At 39.0% G+C, this 26,369-nt stretch overlaps 1 protein-coding gene across 1 annotated transcript; it reads right to left on the bottom strand.

The window, feature by feature from the left end:
* Positions 1–984: 984 nt before the first annotated feature.
* Positions 985–2,787, bottom strand: LOC121370053 (protein phosphatase 1 regulatory subunit 12A-like). The gene is made up of 2 exons (XM_041495152.1): positions 2,682–2,787; positions 985–1,511 (listed from the first exon to the last, which is right to left on the bottom strand). Exons 1-2 carry the CDS (start codon positions 2,785–2,787, stop codon positions 985–987), a joined length of 633 nt encoding a protein of 210 aa, XP_041351086.1.
* Positions 2,788–26,369: the final 23,582 nt, after the last annotated feature.

Here is a 26,369-nt window from a genome sequence, read left to right as displayed (position 1 = left end):
AAGACATTCGCCAGAGTGGTTTCGGCGCTTCATTTTAAACCTAATGATAGCATCGAGAAAAAATGATTTGCAGGCACGGCAGAAGCAAGTAGATGGCTGAGATCGAAGGCGAAAATCAAAGTTTCTTGGGGGGTTCAGTAGTATGCTCCTCCGTAACATTTTGAAAACTAGATGTCCTGAAATGCAATTTCCTGCATTCTATAAGTAAAAATTAATCTCTGCCTTAAGGTTTACTACCAGCCTCCCCACTCTCCCCCCCCCCCCCAAGCCGTACCTGTTGATAACGAAAGTTAGTGTTGTTTCCTGTTCCTGAAAAAGCCAAGCTTCGTGCAATTGATCTTATTCAATAGGGTGCATGTGTGTGTGTGTGTGGGGGGGGGGGGGGGGGGCTTCAGTGGTAGAGCGTCTGCCTTAACGGTTCACATTCTGGGCCCTGTTCCATGAAGCGATCTTAGCGCTAAGATCACCTTAAATACAAAACTATCTTCTGCACTTAATGTGATCTTAGCGTTAAGATCGTTTCGTGGAATGGGGCACAGTGGTCTGTTATTCACAAATGGAATGAGGTTATGAATATGCTGTTCTGTGTAAAAGTGCTTTTAACGAGATAATTTTTCGCTATCTAAAAAGAGTAGCCTATGTGGCCGCACATGGTGTTTTTTTCACTCTCCACCTGCAAACCATGTGTCCTATGTTTGACAGGTTACACTAGTAATAGCTTTGATTATAGCCGTCACTAAATAACGACCTTTCCTTTGATTAGCTTAAATAACTAAAATGTTATCAACATTTCACTTGACATTGCTAGTTATTAATTCAAATTTTATCAACATTTCACTTGAGAGTAGTTATCAATATGCAATCATTGTAATCAATCAATACATACATGTATGTAAAATGAAGTGGAAACAAATGAAAAAAAGGAAAGAAAAAAAGGAGAAAAGAACATATAGATGAACAAAATATGACATCCACTGTGGTACTTCACTCCTGTTTCATTTTGAAATTATTCCACACCTGTATCACCTTTCTAACAATGGTGATCAATATCCACGCCAGAAGCCTCTTAAACAGTATCCACAACTCGAACACTTTCCTGAGAAGATACGAGGAGACGTACACCTCCGAATGGAGCCGTCTGGTCATCTCCTGCGACAACAGCCTGACGACGTTCACGTCCTTCGCCAGGTCGATGGGCAGCTCGAGCTCCCGCGTCATGCAGAAGACGTCCCCGCCAAACAACACGAGCAGGCTGACGATCTGTAAGAATCCGCATGCCGCCGCAGTGTGCAACGACGTGAGCCCGTGCACGTCCGGGACGTTCACCTGGGCGCCGTGCGACAGGAGGATCTTGACGGTGTCTAGGTTGTTGCTGAGGACTCCATGGTGCAGCGCGGTGAGGCCGACGTGGTTCTTCTGGTCGATGTCTACAGCGTCCTCGCGGTTATAGAGAATTTTCAACAGTTCCCGAATGTCTCCATCCTGTACTACGGCGGCGAGCACGGAATAGGCTGGAAAAGATATTTTCCTTTTGTTACTAGTCATGAAATTGGATGAGGAAAAATCTTTTATTACTAGTCATTAAGTTAGATGAGGAAAAGCCTTTTGTCACTAGTCACTATATGCAACTTTTGTATCTGTTGATACACCTGAGCTGTAGATGTTTGAAGTTAATTAAAGAAACTACTTGAAGTCCACTGAAACCAAAGACGTCGAACTAAAGAACAATTGTTTGACTGCTACTCCGTTTTGATGCTTAATAGTTAACTGACGATTTGTATTGAAGTGCACTGGAACCAAGAACGTCAAACCAAGGAACCATTTCTTCGACTGGTACTCTACTCTGTTTTAGGTGCGCTGAATAAAGTTAATCGGTTAGGAATCATCGAATTATATACCGAAAACAGTACAGTTCAATACACTCCGAGTTTTGAAGTTCAATACACAGTGCCCAGGGCACGATGATTACGGTGTAAGTTCAGTGTAAAATATAGTAGCCAGTACACGTTGATTAAGTGCTCGATATCACGTTACTTTATGATCCTGTTTTGTCGTCCCGCACAATGAACTAAACAGCAGAAACACACTTTTTCTGTCAATAACTCAATTCACAGCTAACCCAGCAACATTCAACAGTCAGAAGTCCTGTATGTATGTATTTATATATATATATATCCTTCAGTCTCCTCGCTCATCGTGTGTGTGAATGACGTACCACCAATAACCTCATTGCTCGTACTGTTGTTAAACCGCGTACAAGCGCTTTCGCTCGAAGCAGACGTACTCGCGTCTTTTCGCGCGGTTTCTCAGTACCTCGTGTAAGGTGGGTATTAAGCCGTAGCCGTCTCTTGTCGTCCTGCCAGCCAGCCAGCCAGCCGAACGTCGCCACGTCTGACGACCGTCGCTTTTATAGTATTAATTTTAAAAACAGCAGACGTGCAAGTATCTTGAAGACGTCTTGAGTATTGATTTGGTTCTACAACTACACGGCTGACGTTCTACAACTACATGGCTGTCACTCCACTGACAGATGTGTCGATTTACGGATACAAAAAAGCGAAACGCGACCTCCCACCGTCAACGCTGTTTATTGATTTCCACCTTGTTTCCACAATATTGATGATAATTGGCTATAGCTGTTGTCAAAGTCACTGGTCTTATCAAGCTACAGAGGTACTCACTCATAATATCCGTGTAGTAGTCGGGTTTTCCTTTTCTTTTCTGTGCTTTGCGATGTTTGCAGCACGAGGGTATAACGCAGACACTACGACCTGTAGGCCCGCACATGTTGATTAGAACATGCAAGATAAAATAACGTATGTGTGTTTTTGGTTACTGTATTCAGAAAGTAATGTAAAAGAAGCTTAAATTATCAAAAAGAAGTTTGTTGAAACAAACACGAGTACCAAGCAATAACGCTGCAAACAACCAACCCAGCACATCTACCAACCAATGAGCAACTATGATAACGATGACAAAAAACACAACAAAAACAACAAAAACACCCCCCAAACTGTCCAACAAAATCCAGACCCGTCGTAACGGTATCTGGAGGGGGCACAATCTCTAGTCGATGGGGACGGTCTCTAGCGGAAGGGCACAAGCCATATTATTATCTTAATAAATGTATATGGAGTAGGAACGAAGGAAGGAAATGTCTTATTTAACGACGCACTCAACACATTTTATTTACGGTTATATGGCGTCAGACATATGGTCAAGGACCACACAGATATTGAGAGAGGAAACCCGCTGTCGCCACTTCATGGGCTACTCATTTCGATTAGCAACAAGGGATCTTTTATATGCACCATCCCATAGACAGGATAGCACATACCACAGCCTTTGATGTACCAGTCGTGGTGCACTAGGAAAAATAACCCGTACGTGTTTGTCCTCAAGTATGTGTGTATGTGTGGAGGGAGGGGCGGGGGGGGGGTCACAGGCCAGCAGCCTCGCCCCACCTGTTCGTATAATCCCACCAAATCCTAACCAACCCCAAATATTACATTATTACATATTACATAGTTCAGGCAAAACAAAACAACAGACCTAAGTTGATTAAATAACCAATATCAGTCAATCAGTTGAAAAAGGAGAATATAATCCACTATTTGACAGATTTCTAAAACATACCAATCCTATTTTATTTCATTGTCAAATTTATGCTAGCAACCGGTATAACCGATTATCCGATAGAGCCCCATTTCCAGATTATAACAAACGGTAAACTTTGCAAATGCCTTGTAGACAGTCTATCTTACTCTTGCCTGTCTGAATGCCGATATGTATGGTATTTCATCAATCTAATTAAAATTAGCTCCACTATTACATGTGGATCTAACACCAGCCAGTTGGAGCTCGTGTCCACCAATCAAAACCTTACTTGCAGAATCCTGCCAGTGATTTAAAAATAATTTGAAAACATTCCGAATTATCCTGAGGGTATACGACATGTTTCGTGTGAATTACGAATGCCTTAAAACATGTTTTATTTTATAAAATAAATAATTTGAAATGTAAAACTGAAGACTGATTTAGGTTTTTTTTTTATATAAATAAATAAATAAATAATTTTTAATGTAAAATTGAAGACTGATAACCCACCCCGTACGTATTGGTATGTTTCGCTGTACTGCGGCCACTAAAATAGACTCGCCCGATATTTTTAGAATTTGTATGCTCCCAAATAACGTTATAAAAGGCGAAGTGTGATTGGTCAATATTTAAATTATTTACAGACGAAATGTTACCTGGACATTGGGGACTACGCAGTGTTGTTAGCAATCCGATTAAAATTAGTTCTACTGGTCTAAATAAGACATTCGTAATTCACATGAAACGTATCGTATACCCTCAGGATAATTCGGAATGTTTTCAAATTATTTTTAAATCACTGGCAGGATTCTGCAAGTAAGGTTTTGATTGGTGGACATGAGCTCCAACTGGCTGGTGTTAGATCCACATGTAATAGTGGAGCTAATTTTAATTAGATTGGGTATTTCATTTGTTTATACATGTATTTAAAAATAATAATAAATAAAATAACAGTATAAATGTTGTAAGATTAAATATTTTTAATTTTGCATTGTTACAAATCTGCGGTTGTGTTTATTGATGGTATTTCTAGCTACTAATATTCACGTTGTAGTTTGTTGCACACGGCTTTTTTTACAGTTCACACCTATTGTTCTGAGGAGTGTTGAGTAATGAAACCGTGTTACTTGGCAAAGCGCAATTTCCACGTGCAGGCGAAATAAACATGGCTTAAATTAGCAACTGTTAATTGTCAACTGATTTCAACTACAGTGTACTAATGTTACCGTATATTTTGTTAGAGATGCTAATGTGCGTTGAACAAAATATAGGAATAATGAAATAAAAGTATTAACACCATGTAAGCCAGGCCTGTAGGAACCGGGGGAGAGGCCTGTGCCCATTCTCCCTCCCCCCCTCCCTCCCCCCGGACAAATGTACGTTTTTTTTTCCTATTCCATATTCATGTAAATAGATTAAAATCTGGCTTATCTGGCTTATCCCCTTCCCCTACTAGACTGTGCCTTTCCCACTCCAGATGTCATACCTATGGGCCTATAAGCATGCTATTCTAGAAACAAAGACCCAATATGAATGTTGTAAAAATAATTTATTTGGCTTTGAGTTAAAAATATTTTGTTCTGCAAGTCTGCTATAAGTTCACGAAGGATCAGATAGCAAATAGCAGTGATAATTAATGTTAACTTAAAATACGGTGGTTCAAATGTGACATACAAAATACAGTAAAATCTAATCATATTTAATTATCTTTATTAAATTTATTCTGGGACATAATTGCCTTGTCCAAGTCTATCTTCCAGTGTTATCAAAGACTTTTAGCTGACGCATGCGCACATAAAAATAATAATCGACTATTTCACTGCTGCATGGAATTTTGTGTATGTGTTCTGTCAACGGAGTTCCGTTGTCACTATTGTTTTAAGTGATTTTGTAAAAAAAGGACAAATTACATCTGAAATCCTGACATCAAGACTTAAATGATGCAATAATAGTCCCAGGATCACTGCAATAAGCAATTGAACACATTGCTATAAGCACTACGACGAGTCTCCTTGCTTGCGTGAGATGTCAACTTTGTACATCGCCTGTAGTGACCACTTTTACTTTTTTCTTCTTTTAATATTAGTTTTTCACCAACAGAACATTCTGCTTTGTTATCTGTGCAATTACAATTGTTTTTGGTGAAATATTAAAGGTTTGTGGAACATGTTATGAGGACATTTTCTAGATTTTGTTTTGGTTTTCGTATGCAATTAACCGATGTTTGTCTTTATAAAGTTATTCAAATAAGCGACGTAATTAGTACTGATTTAATGCTAAACGGTTCTGTGCAGCCGAATAGTATGCAAATAACCGATTTATTCTATAAACCGATATACAATCAAGTGGATTTGACTGTAGTACAAAACTGAAGGGAAGAGGTCAACGTTCACTGCAAGCTATCGAAAAATATGGCCATTCTGATAACTATTAAAAGCACTTTCGTAATTAAAATTGGACAAAACCTCTTAGCAAAATTCTGGCCATTCTGGTAAATATTTAAAACATTTTCAAAATAAAAATTGTACAACAACTCTCTCAGCGAAACTTCATCCATCGAGATAGTCTAAACAATCAGCACCCGTCGTCGGTAAATATATGTAAGAACTGTCATCACTGTTAAAAGTATACTATATACATTAACACGAAGAGTAAACATAATTATCCCCGTTATCTTACTTTTGTTGAACGGTCACAGTAATACGTTTCGTTTTGTGTTCTACCAGAACAGTTATTTATGTGCTTTATAAACAAACGAACTGACTGCATGAACCCAGCAGAACATGTGTATAAGTAAGAATAATAGTTTATTTTGGGGCAAGTAGCAGGCTCACTGTAGATCGAATACTTGTGTCGTTCTGTGTATATACGAGGCTCACTCTGGTTAACCCGGCACTGAACGTGTGATTGATGGATCAGGTGTCGGTAGGTCACTCTAGGGGCGAATCCATCTTAAAACATTTCTTACATACTACTCTACCGGTGTGAGTAAATTAGTATTAGTAGCAGCAAAACTACTATTACTTCCATCACCACAACAACAACCACAACCCCACCACTACTTCCACTTCTACTATTATTTATACTACTACTACTACTACTGCCACCATCACCACCACCACTACCACTACTGATGTTGCTATTACTATTACTTATACTTCAACTACTACTACTATTACTACCACCATCAAAACCACGACCACCACCCCTACTACTACTACTACTACTACTACTACTACTACTACTACTACTACTACTACTACTACTACTACTACTACTATTATTATTATTATTACTACTGTTATAACTACTACTACTACTACTACTACTACTACTACTACTACTACTACTACCACTACAACTACTATCTCTACTTCTACTACTACCTCTACTACCACTACTACTACTATCTCTGCTACTATTACTACTACTACTACTACTACTACTACTACTACCACTACAACTACTACTAAAACTACTACTACAACTACTATTACTATATCTGCTACTACTACTACTACTTATCTATCTATCTATCTATCTATCTATCTATCTATCTATCTATCTATCTATCTATCTATCTTACTACTACTGCTGCTACTACTACTACTAAAACTACTACTACCACCACAACTACTATTACTATATTTACTACTACTACTACTACTATTACTACTACTACTACTATCTATCTATCTATACTATTACTACTACTGCTGCTGCTACTACTACTACTACTACTATTACTACTACAACAACTACTACTATCTCTACTACTTCTACTACTACTACTATCTCTACTACTACTGCTGCTACTACTACTACTATACTACTACTACTATACTACTAGTATATTAGTGTTAGTAAATTAGTATTAGTAGTAGCAGCACTACTATTACTTCCATCACCACAACAACCACAACCAAACCACCACTTCTACTATTACTTCTACTTGTACCACCACTACTACTACTGCCACCATCACCACCACCACTACCACTAATGATATTGCTATTACTTATAATTCAACTACTACTACTACCACCACCACCATCAAAACCACCATCATCACCCCTACTACTACTACTACTACTACTACTACTACTGCTACTGCTACTGCTACTACTACTACTACTACTACTACTACTACTACTACTACTACTACTACTACTGCTACTACTATTACTACTACTGTTATAATTACTACTACTACGTCTAGTACTACTACTACTATCTCTACTACTACTACTACTATCTCTACTTCTACTACTACCTCTACTACCACTACTATTACCTCTACAACTACTATCTCTGCTACTACTACTACCACTACTACTACTACTACTACTACTACCACAACTACTACTACTATATCTACTACTACTACTACTATTACTACTATCTATCTATCTAAATATCTATCTATCTATCTATCTATCTATACTACTACTACTACTGCTGCTGCTACTACTACTACTACTACGTCTACTACTACTATTACATCTACAACTGCTACTATCTCTACTACTACTACTATCTCTACTACGACTACTACTACGTCTACTACTACTACTACCTCTACTACTACTACTACTACTACTACTACTACTATTATTATTACTTCTTCTTCTTCTTCTACTACTACTACTACTACTACTACTACTACTACTACTACTACTACTACTACTACTACTACTACTACTACTACTACTACTACTACTACTACTTCTTCTTCTACTACTACTATTACTACTACTACTACTATTATTACTACTACTACTACTCGAACAATGTCAATGCAGCAAATCGGCTAAGACTTTTAATAACTTATGATTATCAGTTAAACATATTAAACCATAGCCACATCTTATCCAAACAAATACTGGTTATCATAATCTAATATAACTATTATCAACGCAGGTATTCCTCAAAACAGTGCTTCTTTCTGCCCGATAGATAGTTGTGGGTATTAATAGTCTGTTTATTTCATTTCATCATGATGTAGGAGTGTGTTTTTATCTCCCCCATCCGTGTTATCATTTTTAAACACTTTTCGATCTTTTTATTTACTTTCGAAGAAGCCAAAACATAAACTGGTTCTAATAGCCCGGCTACAGAATATCTCACTTAATGGAGTAAGACCTGCACCAGATTCCTTGTGCTGTTAAATACATTAGTAATCGATATACCATCTGTATAAACAGAATTGTCTTTCGTTCGAGTACTCTTGTGCACAAAAATAGAACAGTTGCTTCAAGAGCAATGTGTTTAAAACTGCATATTAAGAATATACCGTTCACTGGAACTTACGTTTAAAGCAAAACATAAAACTCGGAAATGACACAATATCCTTTATCTTACCAAGCAAACGATAAATAGACATGACTTGAATTGTTTTGCCAGCTGTCATTGTTTATGTTTTTTGTCATCATTTATATTCGCTTTTTTTCTCTGAGCCTATTTTAAAAGTTGGTAGAACCACGTTATCTTCGATATATCTTTATATATTTACCTGTCGACCCATAACACGACCCATAGACAGCGTGGGTGCCCCTCCTCCCAATGCGAGTGCCTCCCAGTAAGCTAAACCAACGCAATATCTAAGTCCGGCACATGTGCCCATGGCAGGCGTGCGCTACAACATCTTGTTCTGAATGTGCACGTTAAATACTCTGACCTGACCTGACCTAACGCAATATCCAGTTCTGGACGGAGAAGCCGACGAAAGTCGATACCTGCGCCCATGACAGGCGTGTGCTACACCAGCTTGTTCTGAATGCGCACGTTAAAATCTGTGACCCGACCTGACTTAACGCAATATGCATACTGAAATTATCGCGAGCGCTTCCGAGAGTCAGCTCTCCAAAACTCGCTACAGTACCATGAAATATACAATAATGGGAAAAAATGCATTCATAAAACAAATACACGTAGTAAACTAACGTCTTGCCTACCACTTAAAATATGACCGAGAGTATTTGAAGAAAAGAAAATGTAAAAAAAATCAATTTTTGTATACACTTAGAGTTATTCACGAAACCATATCTGTGCCTAGAAGTGCGACCTACCTTTTAACAGACTGGTGTCATGGTTTCAACCGAAGTATGAGGGAATCATTATAACTTAGCTATTCTAAAACAGTTAACTAAAAGTGTTTTTATTTATTTATTTTTTAAAATTATTTTTATGGATATTGTATGAAAACTGATAGATTAGGTTTGGTACGTAAATAAATCTAATATTAAATAGGTATTAACGGTAAAATTAACGAAATTCTTAGTGTCTAATTAACTCGTGTGTATTTTAGCCGAATTCTGTTTGTAGGTGAGAACGTGGCTAGAGTCTACTCTATTTAACAGATTGTCAATTTTCCACAAAAAATCGGTCGCCAAGGACTTGTGAAGTCCAATATAATCAAAATAAAGGTCTGTGGCATCAGATTTAAGAAACTATGTGTATATAGGCCTAACACTACACTCGTGGTCGTTAGATCTCATTTTTGCGAAATAGCTTAAACTCTTTCAGACCTGAAAGTGATGTCGGAAATAAGGAAAGTTCGCAAGTTTGGTGAAAATTATATCTTCGAAAACAAGTGTGGTGTTTTATTTATCACCCACCTCCAAATAATGTAATATAGGTTCGAAAATCTGTAAATTCTAGTGTTTTGAATAGGTAAGCAAAATGATACCAGAAGCCGTTCCGTTACACTTTAACCCAGTATCGCCACCACCTTTTTGCAAACTAGTTTGTTGCACTAATGTCAGTGACAGGCCAAATAAAAATAAATGTGTAAATTACCAATTTAGTCAACGTTTTTGAACACTCAGTTAACAGTGTTTGTGTTTACAACACATCATTTCATTTCAACTTATTTTCGTACTTATATCCAATTAAGGTTCAAGCACGCTGTCCTGGGCACACACCTCAGTTATCTGGGCTGTCTGTCCAGGACAGTGGGTTAGTTGTTAGTTGGTTAGTTGTTAGTGAGAGAGATTAGTGGCCTTACACCTACCCATTGAGCCCTTAAGAACTTGCTCTGGGTTGGAGCCGGTACCGGGCTGCGAACCCTGTACCTACCAGCATGTAGTCCGATGGCTTAACCACTACGCCACCGAGGCCGGTTACAACACATCAATACCCAAACAACAAAACTTTCTGCCGCTTAAATAGCGAAGGCGAGACACTTTATATCTCTGTTCGGTCATTACACTTACTCCACTGTCATTTTATTAATAAAGCTATTGTTTGTTTATTTGTTAAATAGTACAACTAACGGTCTTTGCTTTACTAGTCGGGAGACACTGGTTAGGACGGGAAAAAACCAATCAGAGACTTTGGCGAGGCAGGGGATAATGTTTACTATTAAATTCTCAAAACTGCGTGTAATTAGTGTGATAAAGAATTCCTTTTTCTTTATTTACAAAAAACCCCCCAAAACAACAACAAAAACCCCCAAAACAAAACAAAACAAAAAAAAACCCTGAATATGTTCAGTAAATTGTTAGCTTCAGGAACAGGGATCCAATTCACCAAAAACGCCACTTTATGATCTGATAGCGCAATGCAAAAACACTTGCAAAGATGATGTGATGTTGCTTAACGGAGCTTAACAGAGTTGTGTGAATTAGCTCCCAGATCCACGCAATATATGGAATACAATAGTTGAAACAAAAAATAAAATAAAATCTTGGCAGCTTGGGCGTCAATCTAATTAAAATTAGCTCCACTATTACATGTGGATCTAACAGCAGCCAGTTGGAGCTCATGTCCACCAATCAAAACCTTACTTGCAGAATCATGCCAGTGATTTAAAAATAATTTGAAAACATTCCGAATTATCCTGAGGGTATACGACATGTTTCGTGTGAATTACGAATGCCTTAAAACACGTTTTATTTTATAAAATAAATCATTTGTAATGTAAAACTGAAGACTGATTTTTTTTTTTTTTTTTTTTTTATAAATAAATAAATAATTTTTAATGTAAAATTGAAGACCAATAACCCATCCCGTACGTATTGGTATGGTTCGCTGTACTGCGCCCACTAAAATAGACTCGCTCGATATTTTTAGAATTTGTATTCCCCCAAATAACGTTATAAAAGGCGAAGTGTGATTGGTCAATATTTAAATTATTATTTACAGACGAAATGTTACCTGGACATTGGAGACTACGCAATCTGATTAAAATTAGTTCTACTGGTCTAAATAAGGCATTCGTAATTCACATGAAACATATCGTATACCTTCAGGATAATTCGGAATATTTTCAAATTATTTTTAAATCACTGGCAGGATTCTGCAAGTAAGGTTTTGATTGGTGGACATGAGCTCCAACTGGCTGCTGTTAGATCCACATGTAATAGTGGAGCTAATTTTATTTAATTAGATTGCTTGGGCGTCTTATGAAGCTCATATAACTCTGGTGTAGAAAGCGGGGGTGGGGTGGGGGGTGCAATGGGGACATGTGCCCCCCACTTTGACCCAGCAGCGATGATTTTTATATATTTATACATGTGTGTGTGTGTGTGTGTGTGTGTGTGTGTGTGTGTGTGTGTGTGTGTGTGTGTGTGTGTGTGTGTGACTAATGCAACACTGTTTTAAACGATATATTTTCGAGATATTAAATAAAAATAAGGATCCCCACCACAAAACCGCCATGAAGATAAAAACTGCATTGTTAAGTTGATAACGTAATGCATACAGGTGATCTTAGTACAGCATTACGGTATGTTTTTTTGTTTAACGACACCACTAGAGCGCATTGAATTATTAATCATCGACTTTTGGATGTCATACATTTGGTAAATTGTTTTACACGTAGTATTAGAAAAAAAACACTGTACATTTTTCTATTAGCATCAAGGGATCTTTTACATTCTCTTTACCACAGACACGACATCACATACCACGACCTTTGAAATACCAGTCATGGGGCAATAGGTGAGTCGAGGAAAAAACAAATCAAAGAATGTGTCAACTTATAGTCCGTCCCACAGCGAACGCCTTTTCTTCATACTATGGAATTCACTACAAGTTTTTTTTATTTCATAGCCGATTGATTGGTAAGTTGCACAAAAAAGGTTTTGTTTTTTTGTTTTGTTATTTCCAAAACACTTTTAATTTTCTTCTTACAACAAACCAAACTGAAGTTATTTACAATGTTTTTTTTTTATAGAATGATGGGAAGGACTGTAGGTGATTCGATCCTTCGTTCGACGCAGACACCTCTGTCGAGCGCTCTACCGACTGAAGTAGATCCACAAGACATGTCACATGAAGCCAGTTTCACATTTCAGACAAAAGAAATGTTGCATTAACTCTTCGTGTGTAAGGCCTTAAAAGAAAGAAAGAAAGAAAGAAATGTTTTATTTAACGACGCACTCAACACATTTTATTTACGGTTATATGGCGTCAGACATATGGTTAAGGACCACACATATTTTGAGAGGAAACCCGCGGTCGCCACTATATGGGCTACTCTTCCGATTAGCAGCAAGGGATCTTTTATTTGCGCTTCCCACAGGCAGGATAGCACAAACCATGGCCTTTGTTGAACCAGTTATGGATCACTGGTCGGTGCAAGTGGTTTGCACCTACCCATTGAGCCTTGCGGAGCACTCACTCAGGGTTTGGAGTCGGTATCTGGATTAAAAATCCCATGCCTCGACTGGGATCCGAACCCAGTACCTACCAGCCTGTAGATCGATGGCCAGCCACGACGCCACCGAGGCCGGTGCCTTAAAAGAAGAAAAATATTTATTTCCAGGCACTCCTTCCATACTGGGAAAATTAGTCTAATTGTTTGGTGTGTTTTTTGTCAGTTTGTTTTATTAACATGTAGCTGAAGAGCACATACATAACATTTTGTATGGAGCCATAGCAGTGGGGAAAAAGGGGGGGGGGGGGGGGGGGGGGGGGGAAAGAAAGAAAAGCAAAAAAACAAAAAAAAAACAAGAGGATAAAAAACAACATATAAAAAGCCGACATACACTATCTAAAAAATGTTTGGCATATTCTGTGAAACTTTTTAGGCCTAGCGAACAAAACAAGAACCATTATCGCTCTTTTCCTTGAGGGCATAAAACAACCTGGGCATCACGTTACCAATGCCACTTTTTACCATTTTGATTACTGGAAAATGAAACTGGTAACACGACTGCATTTAAAGAGAAATTTGACTCCCCACCAGGACTCGTACAAAAAACCAATAATAAAAAACCCCCAATAATAATAATATAAAAATCTAAAAACACTCGACTAAATTGGCCTTATTAAATCCCACTCAAGCTGATATTAGCGACGAACTCGTTGTCGTTCATATGCCGCGAAGCTAAAACGGTTCCTTGGTAACACTTATCCTAATCCGGAAGGATCTGTCTTTTGACATATCCGACCTCTTAATTACGTCAATCGATAACTTGTATCAAGTGCTATCATGCTGATTCCACCTTTCACAAGGCTGCGGCTGAAGATTTTAATAAAATAATGAGGTGTGCTTCCAGCCAATTGCAACAAATTACAGCGGGCAGTGTCGAACACGCCACACCTTGGTCCCCAGGGACACCTTATTACAACACACAGCGTGTTCGTGGAAATTCTGGAAATGAAAGCTGTTACACCAATCCGAATAATGACATTAAAGATTGAGAACCTGAAGAATCAATTAGATACAAGTGGCTTATACCCGAAGACCACAGCAATTTTTAAAAGTGCTAAATAGCTACCAATTAATTGGTTGTCCTGTTATATAACCAGGCGCGTGTGCAGGTTCGGGGAAGGGAGTCGGGGGTCGACCCTCTTCCCCCTTGCTCAAAGCGAAATTTCTTTCTTTCTTTATTTTTAGATAGAGTTTTCAACAATAACATTAATTTTGTTCTACTATTAAGTGAAAATATTTTATTGTATTTGTTTATGTACATTTCAAAATACAAATCGACAAATTTACACTTTTGCATGACAGCCGCCTGTATACACCTTTGTGTTTCTAGTATATCAATCTTTATTTAATAGGAAGGAAAGAAATGTTTTATTTAACAACGCACTCAAATCATTTTATTTACGGTTATATGGCGTCAGACATATGGTTAAGGACCACACAGATATAGAGAGAGGAAACCCGCTGTCGCCACTTCATGGGCTACTCTTTTCGATTAGCAGCAAGGGATCTTTTGTATGCACCATCCCACAGACAGGATAGTACCACGGCCTTTATTACACCTGTTGTGGAGCACTGGCTGGAACGAGAAATAGCCCAATGGACGGGCATCGACGGGAATCGATCCTAGATCGTTCACACATCAGACGAGCGCTGTACCACTAGGTTACGTTCCGCCCCACTTTATTTAATATTTCAGAGGAGGTTCAGGGTTTTCTAGCTTTAAATTTGTTTCCATTGGGTTGCCCTATTCACGAGTTAGTCCATATGCACTTTTCTTTAGTCCTCAAAACATTTCCTGGGTCCGCTGCTGCTGTATTGAGTGCACGGTGACCTGTTATTCTCCAAAGCATTTCCTATAGTTACTGTAGTATTCAGTTTATCGTACGATCTACGGCACCCTTTGTCGTCTGACTGTAGTAATTGTTTTAAATATCCATGTCGAAATAAAGCGTCGCCGCACAGTTGTTATTAAAGTAACCTTTCTTTTATACAAAGTATAGATACACAGAACATCGGGTATACAGACAAAAAAGAAATGGCTAAATTGCGTGTTAAACGAGAATCAGATAAAACGTATCTGAGCCAGATCACAAGCAAATTAACTAACATCAAGTGCATGGATCAGCATACGGTGCACAGAAGACCTTTTTTAAGATGTTCAAACAACCCATATGAGGTATCAGTTTCTTGCAGTGCTTAAAAAGTAATACATTAAAGCTATTTATTCCACGTAGCAGTAATCATTATTCGAATTTTAGCCGGGGGATGGGTGTCTGTGGCGAGCGAATTTTAAAAGGCGTGTGTGTGTGTGTGTGTTAGCGTGTGTATAAAGGGGGGGGGGGGGGGGGGGGGGGGGGTGTGTCAAGACATGCTCCACCGGAAAATGTATTGACAAAAAAACAACAACTTTTGCTTGAGTAAAGTGAGAGTTCGACCCCCAGCACCTGTTTTATCAAGTAACTAGAAGTGTTTATCGTTTGTTTTTTTGTTTGTCGGAAAAAACAAGAGTGAGATTAAAGGCACTTCAAACAAACAAACAAACAAAACAAAAAACTCTTACAAACAAAATGCAATATCAAAACATTATGTTTACAATGTGCTTCAAATGGGTGATGTCAACATAAATCTGAAAATAATATTTAATTTTTGGAGGCACACTCCGTTTTACCGTTTCACAGCTGCTGTGAAGTCAATTCACCCCGGCCTTATATTCATACTCGATGTATAAGTGGTATAAAGTGGTATAAATTGTGGACAGTTAAAACGCACTATGTTCGTTGGTAACCTGTCTCTGATTCAGATTGGTCAGTTGATTTTTCCGCTACCTTTACTTAAGATCTACTCCGTTTTCATGGGGCGGGACGTAGCCCAGTGGTACAGCGTTCGCTCGATGCGCGGTAGGTGTGGGATCGATCCCCGTCGGTGAGCCCATTGGGCTATTTCTCGTTCCAGCCAGTCCACCACAACTGGTATATCAAGGGCTGTGGTATGTACTACCCTGTCTGTGGGATGGTGCATATAAAAGTTCCCTTGCTGCTAATCGTAAAGTGGCGAGAGCGGGTTTCTTCTAGAGAGGCTCAGTATCTGTGTGATCCTTAACCATATGTCTAACGCCATATAACCGTAAATAAAATGTGTTGAGTGCGTCGTTAAATAAAATATGTCTTTCTTTCCGTTTTTAACGACAGCGAGCGATTCTAAGGTTCGCGAACTCTTTGACTAGTCTCCGGTGTGGTCATTTGGTTTACCGTGAAGCGCACAAACCAGTCTAGCAACCGCTTTTCTGTTCTCGGCTCTCAGGTGATCTGATCACACAGTGTGATCTACAAAGTATTCCCAAAATTTTCAAACACAAACAGTAATGTACTTTAAAAACAGTATGACTGGAATCCTCTTACATTATCGTACAATCTGCAACCATCTTACCATGGGGCAGATTGTGTAACCACAACCCATGATGGTATATGGTATCTAAGACTACAATACAAACAGTTTGTGTAACCACAACCCATGATGGTATATGGTATCTAAGACTACAATACAAACAGATTCTGTAACCACAACCCATGATGGTATATGGTATCTAAGACTACAATACAAACAGTTTGTGTAACCACAACCCATGATGGTATATGGTATCTAAGACTACAATACAAACAGTTTGTGTAACCACAACCCATGATGGTATATGGTATCTAAGACTACAATACAAACAGATTGTGTAAACACAACCCATGGTGGTATATGGTATCTAAGACTACAATACAAACAGTTTCTGTAACCACAACCCATGATGGTATATGGTATCTAAGACTACAATACAAACAGATTGTGTAACCACAACCCATGATGGTATATGGTATCTAAGACTACAATACAAACAGATTGTGTAACCACAACCCATGATGGTATATGGTATCTAAGACTACAATACAAACAGTTTGTGTTAAACAAAACAACGCACCCGACTGTTCCGGTAATTAAACTAGCAAAAGGTAGGAAGGGTGATAACGGAAATAAGCGAAATGTTTAGACCGACGATGAAAACGATTGTGTTCTAACCCAGCTAATGCCGAACTTAGGTATAAGCAAACCAAGCTATTCATGTAAGCCAAAAATAATCTACAAGTCTTCATTTGTTTATAATATACTCTTCAAAAAAAGAAACGCGAAAGGGTACAAATGGGTTATAACTCCGATTTTATGTTTCCTACCGGTTCATGCTTTGTGACTATAAGGTCATTGCATGTCCCAAACACATTCCCACGGTTACATTCGATAAAACGCAGCTACTGTACAATAAAGTTCCAAAATGTGAATATTCGCAAAAACGTAGCCACGTGCAAACCATGTCACCACTGCACGTGCGTTGTACTGCACGTGCAACATGAACACCGACAGTATAAAAGTGCAGGGTGTTCGCTTGCCTGGCCTCTGTATCTGGCCGACAGTTGACAATCCAGGACATGCCACGTCTCAGTGAACCGCAGAGAAACAATGCCATCGGCCGACTAGACGCAGGCGAATCCAGAACGGCCGTTGCCAGGGCATTCCATGTGTCCCCAAGCACCATCTCCAGACTGTGGGACCGTTACCAGCAACATGGATCAACACGTGACCTCCCTAGATCCGGTCGACCACGGGTCACTACCCCCGGGCAGGAAAGCTACATCCGGGTACGCCACCTTCGGGAACGATTGACTACTGCCACCTCCACAGCCGCAGCAATACCAGGTTTGCGCAGGATATCCGACCAGACCGTACGGAACCGCCTACGTGAGGTAGGAATTCGTGCCAGACGTCCAGTTCGAGGTGTCATCTTAACACCACAACACCGTCGACTCCGACTGCAGTGGTGCCAGATTCATCGACAATGGCCTCAACTGCGATGGAGACAGGTGTGGTTCAGTGACGAGTCCCGATTTCTGCTCCGACGTCATGATGGAAGATGTCGCGTGTATAGGCGTCGTGGTGAACGTTATGCGGCAAACTGCGTGCAGGAAGTGGACAGATTCGGCGGGGGTAGTGTCATGGTGTGGGCAGCCATCTCACACACTGGCAGAACTGACCTGGTCCACGTGCAGGGCAACCTGAATGCACAGGGCTACATTGACCAGATCCTCCGGCCACACATCGTTCCAGTTATGGCCAACGCCAACGCAGTGTTCCAACATGACAACGCCAGGCCTCACACAGCACGTCTCACAACGGCTTTCCTACAGAACAACAACATTAATGTCCTTCCTTGGCCATCGATATCACCGGATTTGAACCCAATTGAGCATCTATGGGACGAGTTGGACCGACGCCTCCGACAGCGACAACCACAGCCCCAGACCCTGCCCGAGCTGGCAGCAGCCTTGCAGGCCGAGTGGGCCACCATCCCCCGGGACGTCATCCGTACTCTGGTTGCTTCAATGGGCAGGCGGTGCCAGGCAGTTGTCAACACACGCGGAGGCCACACCCGGTATTGACTCCAGATGACCGTGACCTTGGTGGTGTGTCCTATCACTTACTCACAATGGACTAGAGTGAATTGTGAACAATCCTGCAACATTTGGTAATTATCGGACTCACCATTCAATAATTAAATCAATTCTCCAAATGTTACGACAATGTGGTTTTGCGTTTCTTCTTTTGAAGAGTATATAATGCTGCTTTCAGAGGTTGAATTTAAACTTGGAATGTGTCCATTCCGTAAGTATTGGGTTTGTTATGTGTTTTATTACTTACGGTCTCAGTATTTCAGCTAGAAAGTTAGTTTGTTTTGTTTGACGACACGAGTAGGGCACATTGATTTATTAATCATCGGTTATTGAATGTCAAACATTTAGTAATTCAGACATTTTTGTAGAGAGGAAACCCGCTACATTTCCCCCATTAGTAGCAAGAGATATTTTATATGCACCATCCCACAGACAAGATAGCACATGCCACGACCTTTGATATACCAGTCGTGGTGCACTGGCTGGAACGAGACATAGGTAGCCCTATGGGCTCACCGACGAGGATCGACCCTAGACCGACCGCGCATCAAGCGAGCACTTTACCACTGGGCTCCGTCTCGTCCCGGAAATATTTCAGGTAGAGTATACCAAAATAGCATCACATCGGGTCAGAGTTCGAAATGCACCTAACTTTAATCAGTGCATTAAATAGGCGAAACGTCTGCCACTGATGAGGTATGTAACAGAACTAGCTTTATGTAGCCTGCAAATTCCAGTTATATCTGAAACTTGCATCTTTTCTGATTTACTTTAAGGGTGAGGGATTGTGATAGTTATATCTATGTTGTGTATGTTGATTTAAACGTTGCATGTAGCAGCTTCAGCCACATGTGTTATTGTTGTCGTCTATTTGATTTGATTTGATGGTACAGAATACAGACCTGAATGCGGTCGTTGTAAGACCGGTATTGGTAAGTTAACCTACACGGGCCACTTCAAACAATGATATCCTTTCTGTCCTTTCCGAAACACTGTTTATTGCAAATAATTTTTTAAAAATCTGAAGATTGTAGAGAATAAAAATTGTATAATAATATAAAACACTGGGCCTATGAATAATTACTAAATTTCAGAAGTTTGAATCATTGTTTTTGTTTTGACATTATTTGCAATAAACAAAGGGTTCCGGACGGGACAAAAAGGAGGTCTTTATATAAAATGACCCACAAGACTCTTCACTGTTAATTTCTGGTACATATAGTAGCTTATGCAGTAACAGCGGGTTTTTTCTTTGACACTCCGGACTCAGTGTTCCAACTACCACACGACAACTAGTAGCTAGCAGCTAGTAGCTGCTGACTAAGAGATGTGCTGAATGTAGTATATACATGTACTTGGGTTCTTAAAAAGCTTGTTCTTTCATACAGCTGTCCTATCGATAACACAACTTTTCTTGTTTGTATATCTACAAACTATTGCTAAAATTGGCAATTTACACAAATGAAACAACGAATTTGATCAGACTGGAACACACCTATTCTTCAGCTGTCTAGCCGTCATCACATTTCTCATCAACGAAGGTGAAAACGCTACTGAAATCCACAATTGTATGGTTAGTGTGTATATCCTGATGGATCTACCAATTATTCAACATTTGCGAAATGGTCTGTTGGATTAAAGCGAGGACAAGAAAGCTTTCAAGATGATCCAAGGTCTGGAAGACCATCTGACACAAAGGCAAAGGTTTGGCGACTGTTTTCTGAAATGGTTAGAATGGTTGACAACATGCCTCAACTAAAGTTAGTTTGTTTTCTTTCTAGAGCACATTGATTTGTTAATCATTGGCTACTGGATGTCAGACTTTCGGTCTTAGAGAGGATAGCACATACCACGGCCTTTGATATACCAGTTGTGGTGTACTGGATGGAACGAAAAATAGCCCAATAGTCCCACCGATCGGGGATCGATCCTAGACGGACCGCGCATCAGACGAGCGCTTTATCAGTGCCTATTATGCTAATTTAAAGACCAGAGAGATGCTGACAACTGGTGTCTTGCTGCTCCAGTGGATAAATCCAGGATTGGTCAAGCTTCTATCGTTAAGAGTGACCTCGAGCAGCTGAATAACCCAGCCTACAGCCCCGAGTGAGTAGGCCAAATAAAAAACAATGTGTGGTTCTGGTTACATGTGAAATGTTTGTTTTAGGATAGGTAGGTTAACGTAGGCTATAACGGGTTGTTTTAATTCCTAAAATTTGTCAAACTGGTTTTGCAAAGAGCAATAAAGTAACAATTCAAGAAATTAATGTTTCGTCCTCTCAGTGGTTTGAAGATCAGAAGTCGATAAAAAAAAGTTTAGGGTCGGAGAAAATGGCGTAAACAATAAGCGTCGGTCGAGTAACAGAAACCGCACGTATTTGTTATTACATTTGGCCTTATTATCTGTTCTGGAATGTGAGTCGTCCTTAAAGGTTTCCGGACTGAAAATGATGAAAGTCTGAAAGCTGCAACAGACGAATTGGTTGGTGGACCAGCCAGAATAGTCCAGGGGCCTAATTCACTAAACTCTCGCAACTTTGCGATCTCGCAGTGCAATGCTAAAAGACTTGCAAAGAGGATGCTTTGTTGTCTAGCAGAGGCTAAGAGACCTTTGTGAATAAGACTCCTGGTTTGCTGGCCTTTGCTGATATGAATGATAAATGCATTGATGTCTACTTTTTAAAATGTTGCATACTCTCCATGAATACTGCAGGTTCCCTTCTTTAAACATTTCACCCTCTTGCTAAAAAATCATGTATCTGCCCCTTAAGACATTAAATAGTCACGTTAAACAGCAGTAAAACGTTTTATTTGTGCAAAACAGTCTCAAGTGTTCTTAGGTCACATATTAGATATTTTTATTTTTTGTTTATTTATTTATTTTATTTTATTTTATTTTATTTTATTTATGTTTAGAAGCGACATCCAATGGCGCTCCCCTTTACAAATTGCTTCGATTCCCTGTTAAATACACCGATTTCGTGTCCAATTATCCGAGAAAATTAGAAAAAAGTCTGCTTGTCTTCAGATGAGGACAGAAAACAACTACATTGTAGTGAATGTATTAAGTGCACTAGGATAAATCTAATAAACATTTTAATGTTTACTTTTCACTCTATGACGTATTAAACGCTTGCTATTAAATACGTCGTATCATACTGGTTTTGTCTATCGTCTCTTAATTGTGTCTGTCGTCTGTATTTTTGTTTTGGGAATATAATACGTGTACAAGAACATCTCATTGGGCGTGCAGAAGAAATAGTTTTCTTGCGGTGCCAGTAAAAGACTCGTGGGCGAATACCTAGCAAATTACCAATATCGCAGTAATGAGAGAACGAAGCCAAACTGTCTGGATAGAAGGTCAACTGGAATCACCTTAAACAAAACTGAAATCCACACACACACACACACACACACACACACACACACACACACACACACACCTTACACCCCCCCCCCCCCCCCACACACACACACACCTTACACACACACACACACACCAAACAACAAAAACAACAACCCAAAACATCAAAACAAACAAACAATAACCCCCACAAAAACCAACAACACAAACCCCCCACCCCCCCAACCCCACACCCCACCCCACGACCATTGGTAATATTGAGTTTTCACTATCACCATCATCAACATCGACAGTAGACACGAGCGGCATAGACTGCTGAGATCTGATCACTGTATTGTCTTCAAGTTGTATTAACCTATTGACATTGCTATCACTAACAAAACCATTACATTAACCAATTTAGAAATAACTGGTACCTCTGTTTTAAACCATAGTTGAGCCTGTCACTGGAACATCAATCGACACGTTGTTCTATAAACACGCAAGGTGCCAAGCTTGGTTGGTTTGTTCCGAAATTGAATACTAGTAAGTCATTTCTCACTTTTAACACATTGAACATATTTTGTTTGATTAAAGCTTTATTTTTGTTAACGGTGTAATTTCTAGCTTCTTGTTGTTTTGTTGTTGTCATTGGTGCGCTGACACGGGCATTATCTATGGCTACATGTTCATCCATCACAGGATACAACAATAAACAGTCTGATAAGCCCTAAGTTCAGCCAGCAAACATTTCGCTAACGTTCGCGAACTATTTGAATGATTTCACACATAGTAATTCGGTTTACTGTGTGTAACGTAAAATCAGTCCCTAAGTTCAGCCAAAAAACGTTTGGCAATTTTAGAGAAGAAACCCGCTTCATTTTTCCATTAGTAGCAAAGGATCTTTTATATGCACCATCCCACAGACATGATTGCACATACCACGGCATTTGATATACCAGTCGTTGTGCACTGGCTGAAATAAAAAATAGCCCCATGAGCCCACCGACGGGGATCAATCACGTACCATTTTAAAAAATATTATTAATCAATGCACATTGGTTAAAGACTTACTTCTTTTACAAAAGGTATTAAAACTAGTAGACTTGATTGTTCAAAGTTAATCCTTTAATTGAATGACTAAAAGCTTATTTTCAAAAGCAATACACGTCTACCGATTTAACCAACATCGGCAACTGGGACATCTTGTGACACCGTCGGCTCGCAACGAGATCAAGGATGTCAAATGGCAGTGTGTACTGCTAACGTGCTACGGTATCCGTGATTATATAATGCCGTTGTAAAGAGGTGTTTTGAGACGTCTGGTGCACGTTTGTTCCTAATTTGCTTTGTCTGTGTCGGAAGGTGTGAATTCCGGTGTAATGAATAGAATAACACTAATGTACGTTTGTTCCCGACAAGTTGTGGTCGGATGGTGTCAATGTAGTAACGACGGTCGTTATAACGAGGTTTGACTGTATATATATATATATATATATATATATACAGTGAAACCCCACCTAACGACCACCCCGATTCTAAGACCACCCATTGATGAATCCCAAGCTGGTTTTAGATCAGATTATTCTACTATTGGTCATAATTTTTCATTGCTATGCTCTTGTAGTTTTTAGTTTTTCTTAGGCTCTTGATAATGTTAATCATATATTTCTTTTGAAAAGCCTTGCTGAAGTTGGAATATGTGGTAACTATTAATATCTAATTTCATCAATGTATATTAAACTTAATGCATGTGTAAGAACATGAAATGATTTATCAGACTATTGTCATTGCAATACCTGTACCCGACAGGGATGTATATTGAGTCCGCAAATATTAATTATATTTATTAATAGGCTTGTAAAAACTATGGAAGAATGTGGTGGACGAGATTATTTTATTTCAAATGATTTTAAAACATTATATGCGCTTATATTTGCTGATGATGTATCATCTATTTCTGATACATATTTACAGTTACAAAAAACAATTAATGCATTAAAAGTGTTTTGCAATGGCTGTGAATTTAAAAAATATATAAGAACAAGGTCATTGTTTTTAAAATTAGAGGTCCTCTACTGAAGCTTTAAAAAATTGTATTTAATGGAAATACACACACACATATATATATATATATATATATATATGTGTGTGTGTGTGTGTGTGTGTGTGTGTGTGTGTGTGTGTGTATTGATGTATGAATATTTATATATTGTATGTATGTCGAGGTTGACTGTTACATACATAGATATTAACGCACTGGCGCAGGGGATAATTAAATCCTTTCTGGCCTCACAAATTGTCCCATGCCGTTGCTGGGACTCGAACCTGTGGCACCGAATCGCCCGCAAATTGCAAGACTAACCACGATACGCTCTGAGCTATCGAAGCTTCCATAAAAAGGAAGTTCTTAAACTCAACCATATGCATGGGGCCTACAATCTACGCGGTCGATCCCGCTTACGTGCATGAAACAGTGGGCAGACCTGGCACTGGCTAGTATGTATTGATGTATGTATATCTATATAGTGTATGTATGTCGAGGTTGACTGTTACATACATAGATATTAACGCACTGGCGCAGGGGATAATTAAATCCTTTCTGGCCTCACAAATTGTCCCATGCCGTTGCTGGGACTCCAACCTGTGGCACCGAATCGCCCGCAAATTGCAAGACTAACCACGAGCTATCGAGGCATCCATATGTATGTATGTATGTATGTATGTATGTATGTATGTATGTGTGTGTGTATATATATATATATATATATATATATATATATATATATATATATATATATATATATATATATATATATATGTGTGTGCGTGTGCGTGTGTGTATATGTGTGTGTGTTTGTCTCTGTGCGTGTGCGTGCGTATGTAAGTGTGTTTGTATGTATGTCTGTGTTTGTAATTTGTTATTTGTAACTAGGTAGTGAAATCATGCGTTGGTCGTAGACATATTTCACTAATCATACTATAGAAACTATCGACAGTTGAGCAAACAATTGCGATAGTTATCGATAGTTGAATTAACTATCGATGCATTGCTATCGAGGCATTAACTATCGCAACATATCGATAGTTTGATGTATTGTTACACCACTATTCGGTTGACTGACTGTGTCGCGTAAAAGTCAGTCTAGCGAACGTTAGAGAGAAGCTGTTGACCGAACGTTACGCCTGTTCTATGCCCCCCCATATTCCACACGTGAAGTTCCATGTAGAATAATGTACCCCTCTCTCGGTGTTTCACAATATTATTAAATTATTATTGAAATGTTTTACATTATAAAATTTCAACGTCAAGGGTAATATAAACTTCTAGTTTACCCGAATTTGTAGAGCTCTAGTCCAGGCCCAAATCTGGAAAAGAGCTCTGGAAAATGGTTGTTACGGCATTTTTGTGTAGAATATGGTATACAGTTGTTTTGATATGATTTGGACCTGCTGGTTCCAAAAATGCTGTATACCAAACTGATTTTTGTGTTTTTAACCCCCCTAAAGCCCCCAAAACAAGATGGCCGCCATATGTTCTATAAGATTTCATTACTTCTCATCTAATTGAGATATTATGATCATCTCAGATTTATTTTTGACATTTGAAGCACCCAGCAGTTTAATAAAAGCTAATTCAAATATGTATGATAAAACCGTATATATTTACAGGAAAGGTCAAGGTCACTTGTTTTAAGAACAGTCCAATACAAGAACAACCATATTGTGTTTGTCAGTTAAGGTGTAATGGCTAATAACCAAACTCTGTTATAAGTTTTTGTTTTACACAAACCATATATTTAACCATGTAATTAAATATTCCCACTTGTCTTTGGAAAATCGTGTATTTATTTTTGATATTGATACACCTAATAGCGGTGGGGGGGGGGGGGGGGGGGGGGGGGGAGAGTACATGGCCATTAGTCTAACATTGGTCCAGCAGAATGTTAATATAACTGGCATGATATAATGAACTTTATGAATGCTACTGGACAACACGCAAAACAACTGGAATTATTGTGTTGTGCACTGAAACTGGGCTATTAGGAAAGAAAACTACAGATAATGCACTGAGTGGAAAATGTTACGACAAGGCCATATGGGACCACAAAATCACTGCTTAGGCAATGTGCCAAATACTTCTACAAAAATGTCTCACAAAATAAAAAAAATCCGATACTGTACTGAAAAAGAATATTGAAATTGCAAGTGGCGAGGATTGTGCTCCGTGCTCCACGAGATGGCATATGGGAGCTACACTTCTTTGCATTCCGATGTATGC

The sequence above is a fragment of the Gigantopelta aegis genome, chromosome 4 (genome assembly GCF_016097555.1).
Source record: "Gigantopelta aegis isolate Gae_Host chromosome 4, Gae_host_genome, whole genome shotgun sequence".
NCBI lineage: Eukaryota > Metazoa > Mollusca > Gastropoda > Neomphalida > Peltospiridae > Gigantopelta > Gigantopelta aegis.
Note: the sequence above shows the minus strand (reverse complement) of the source record. Positions and strands in the feature narration are given on the sequence as shown.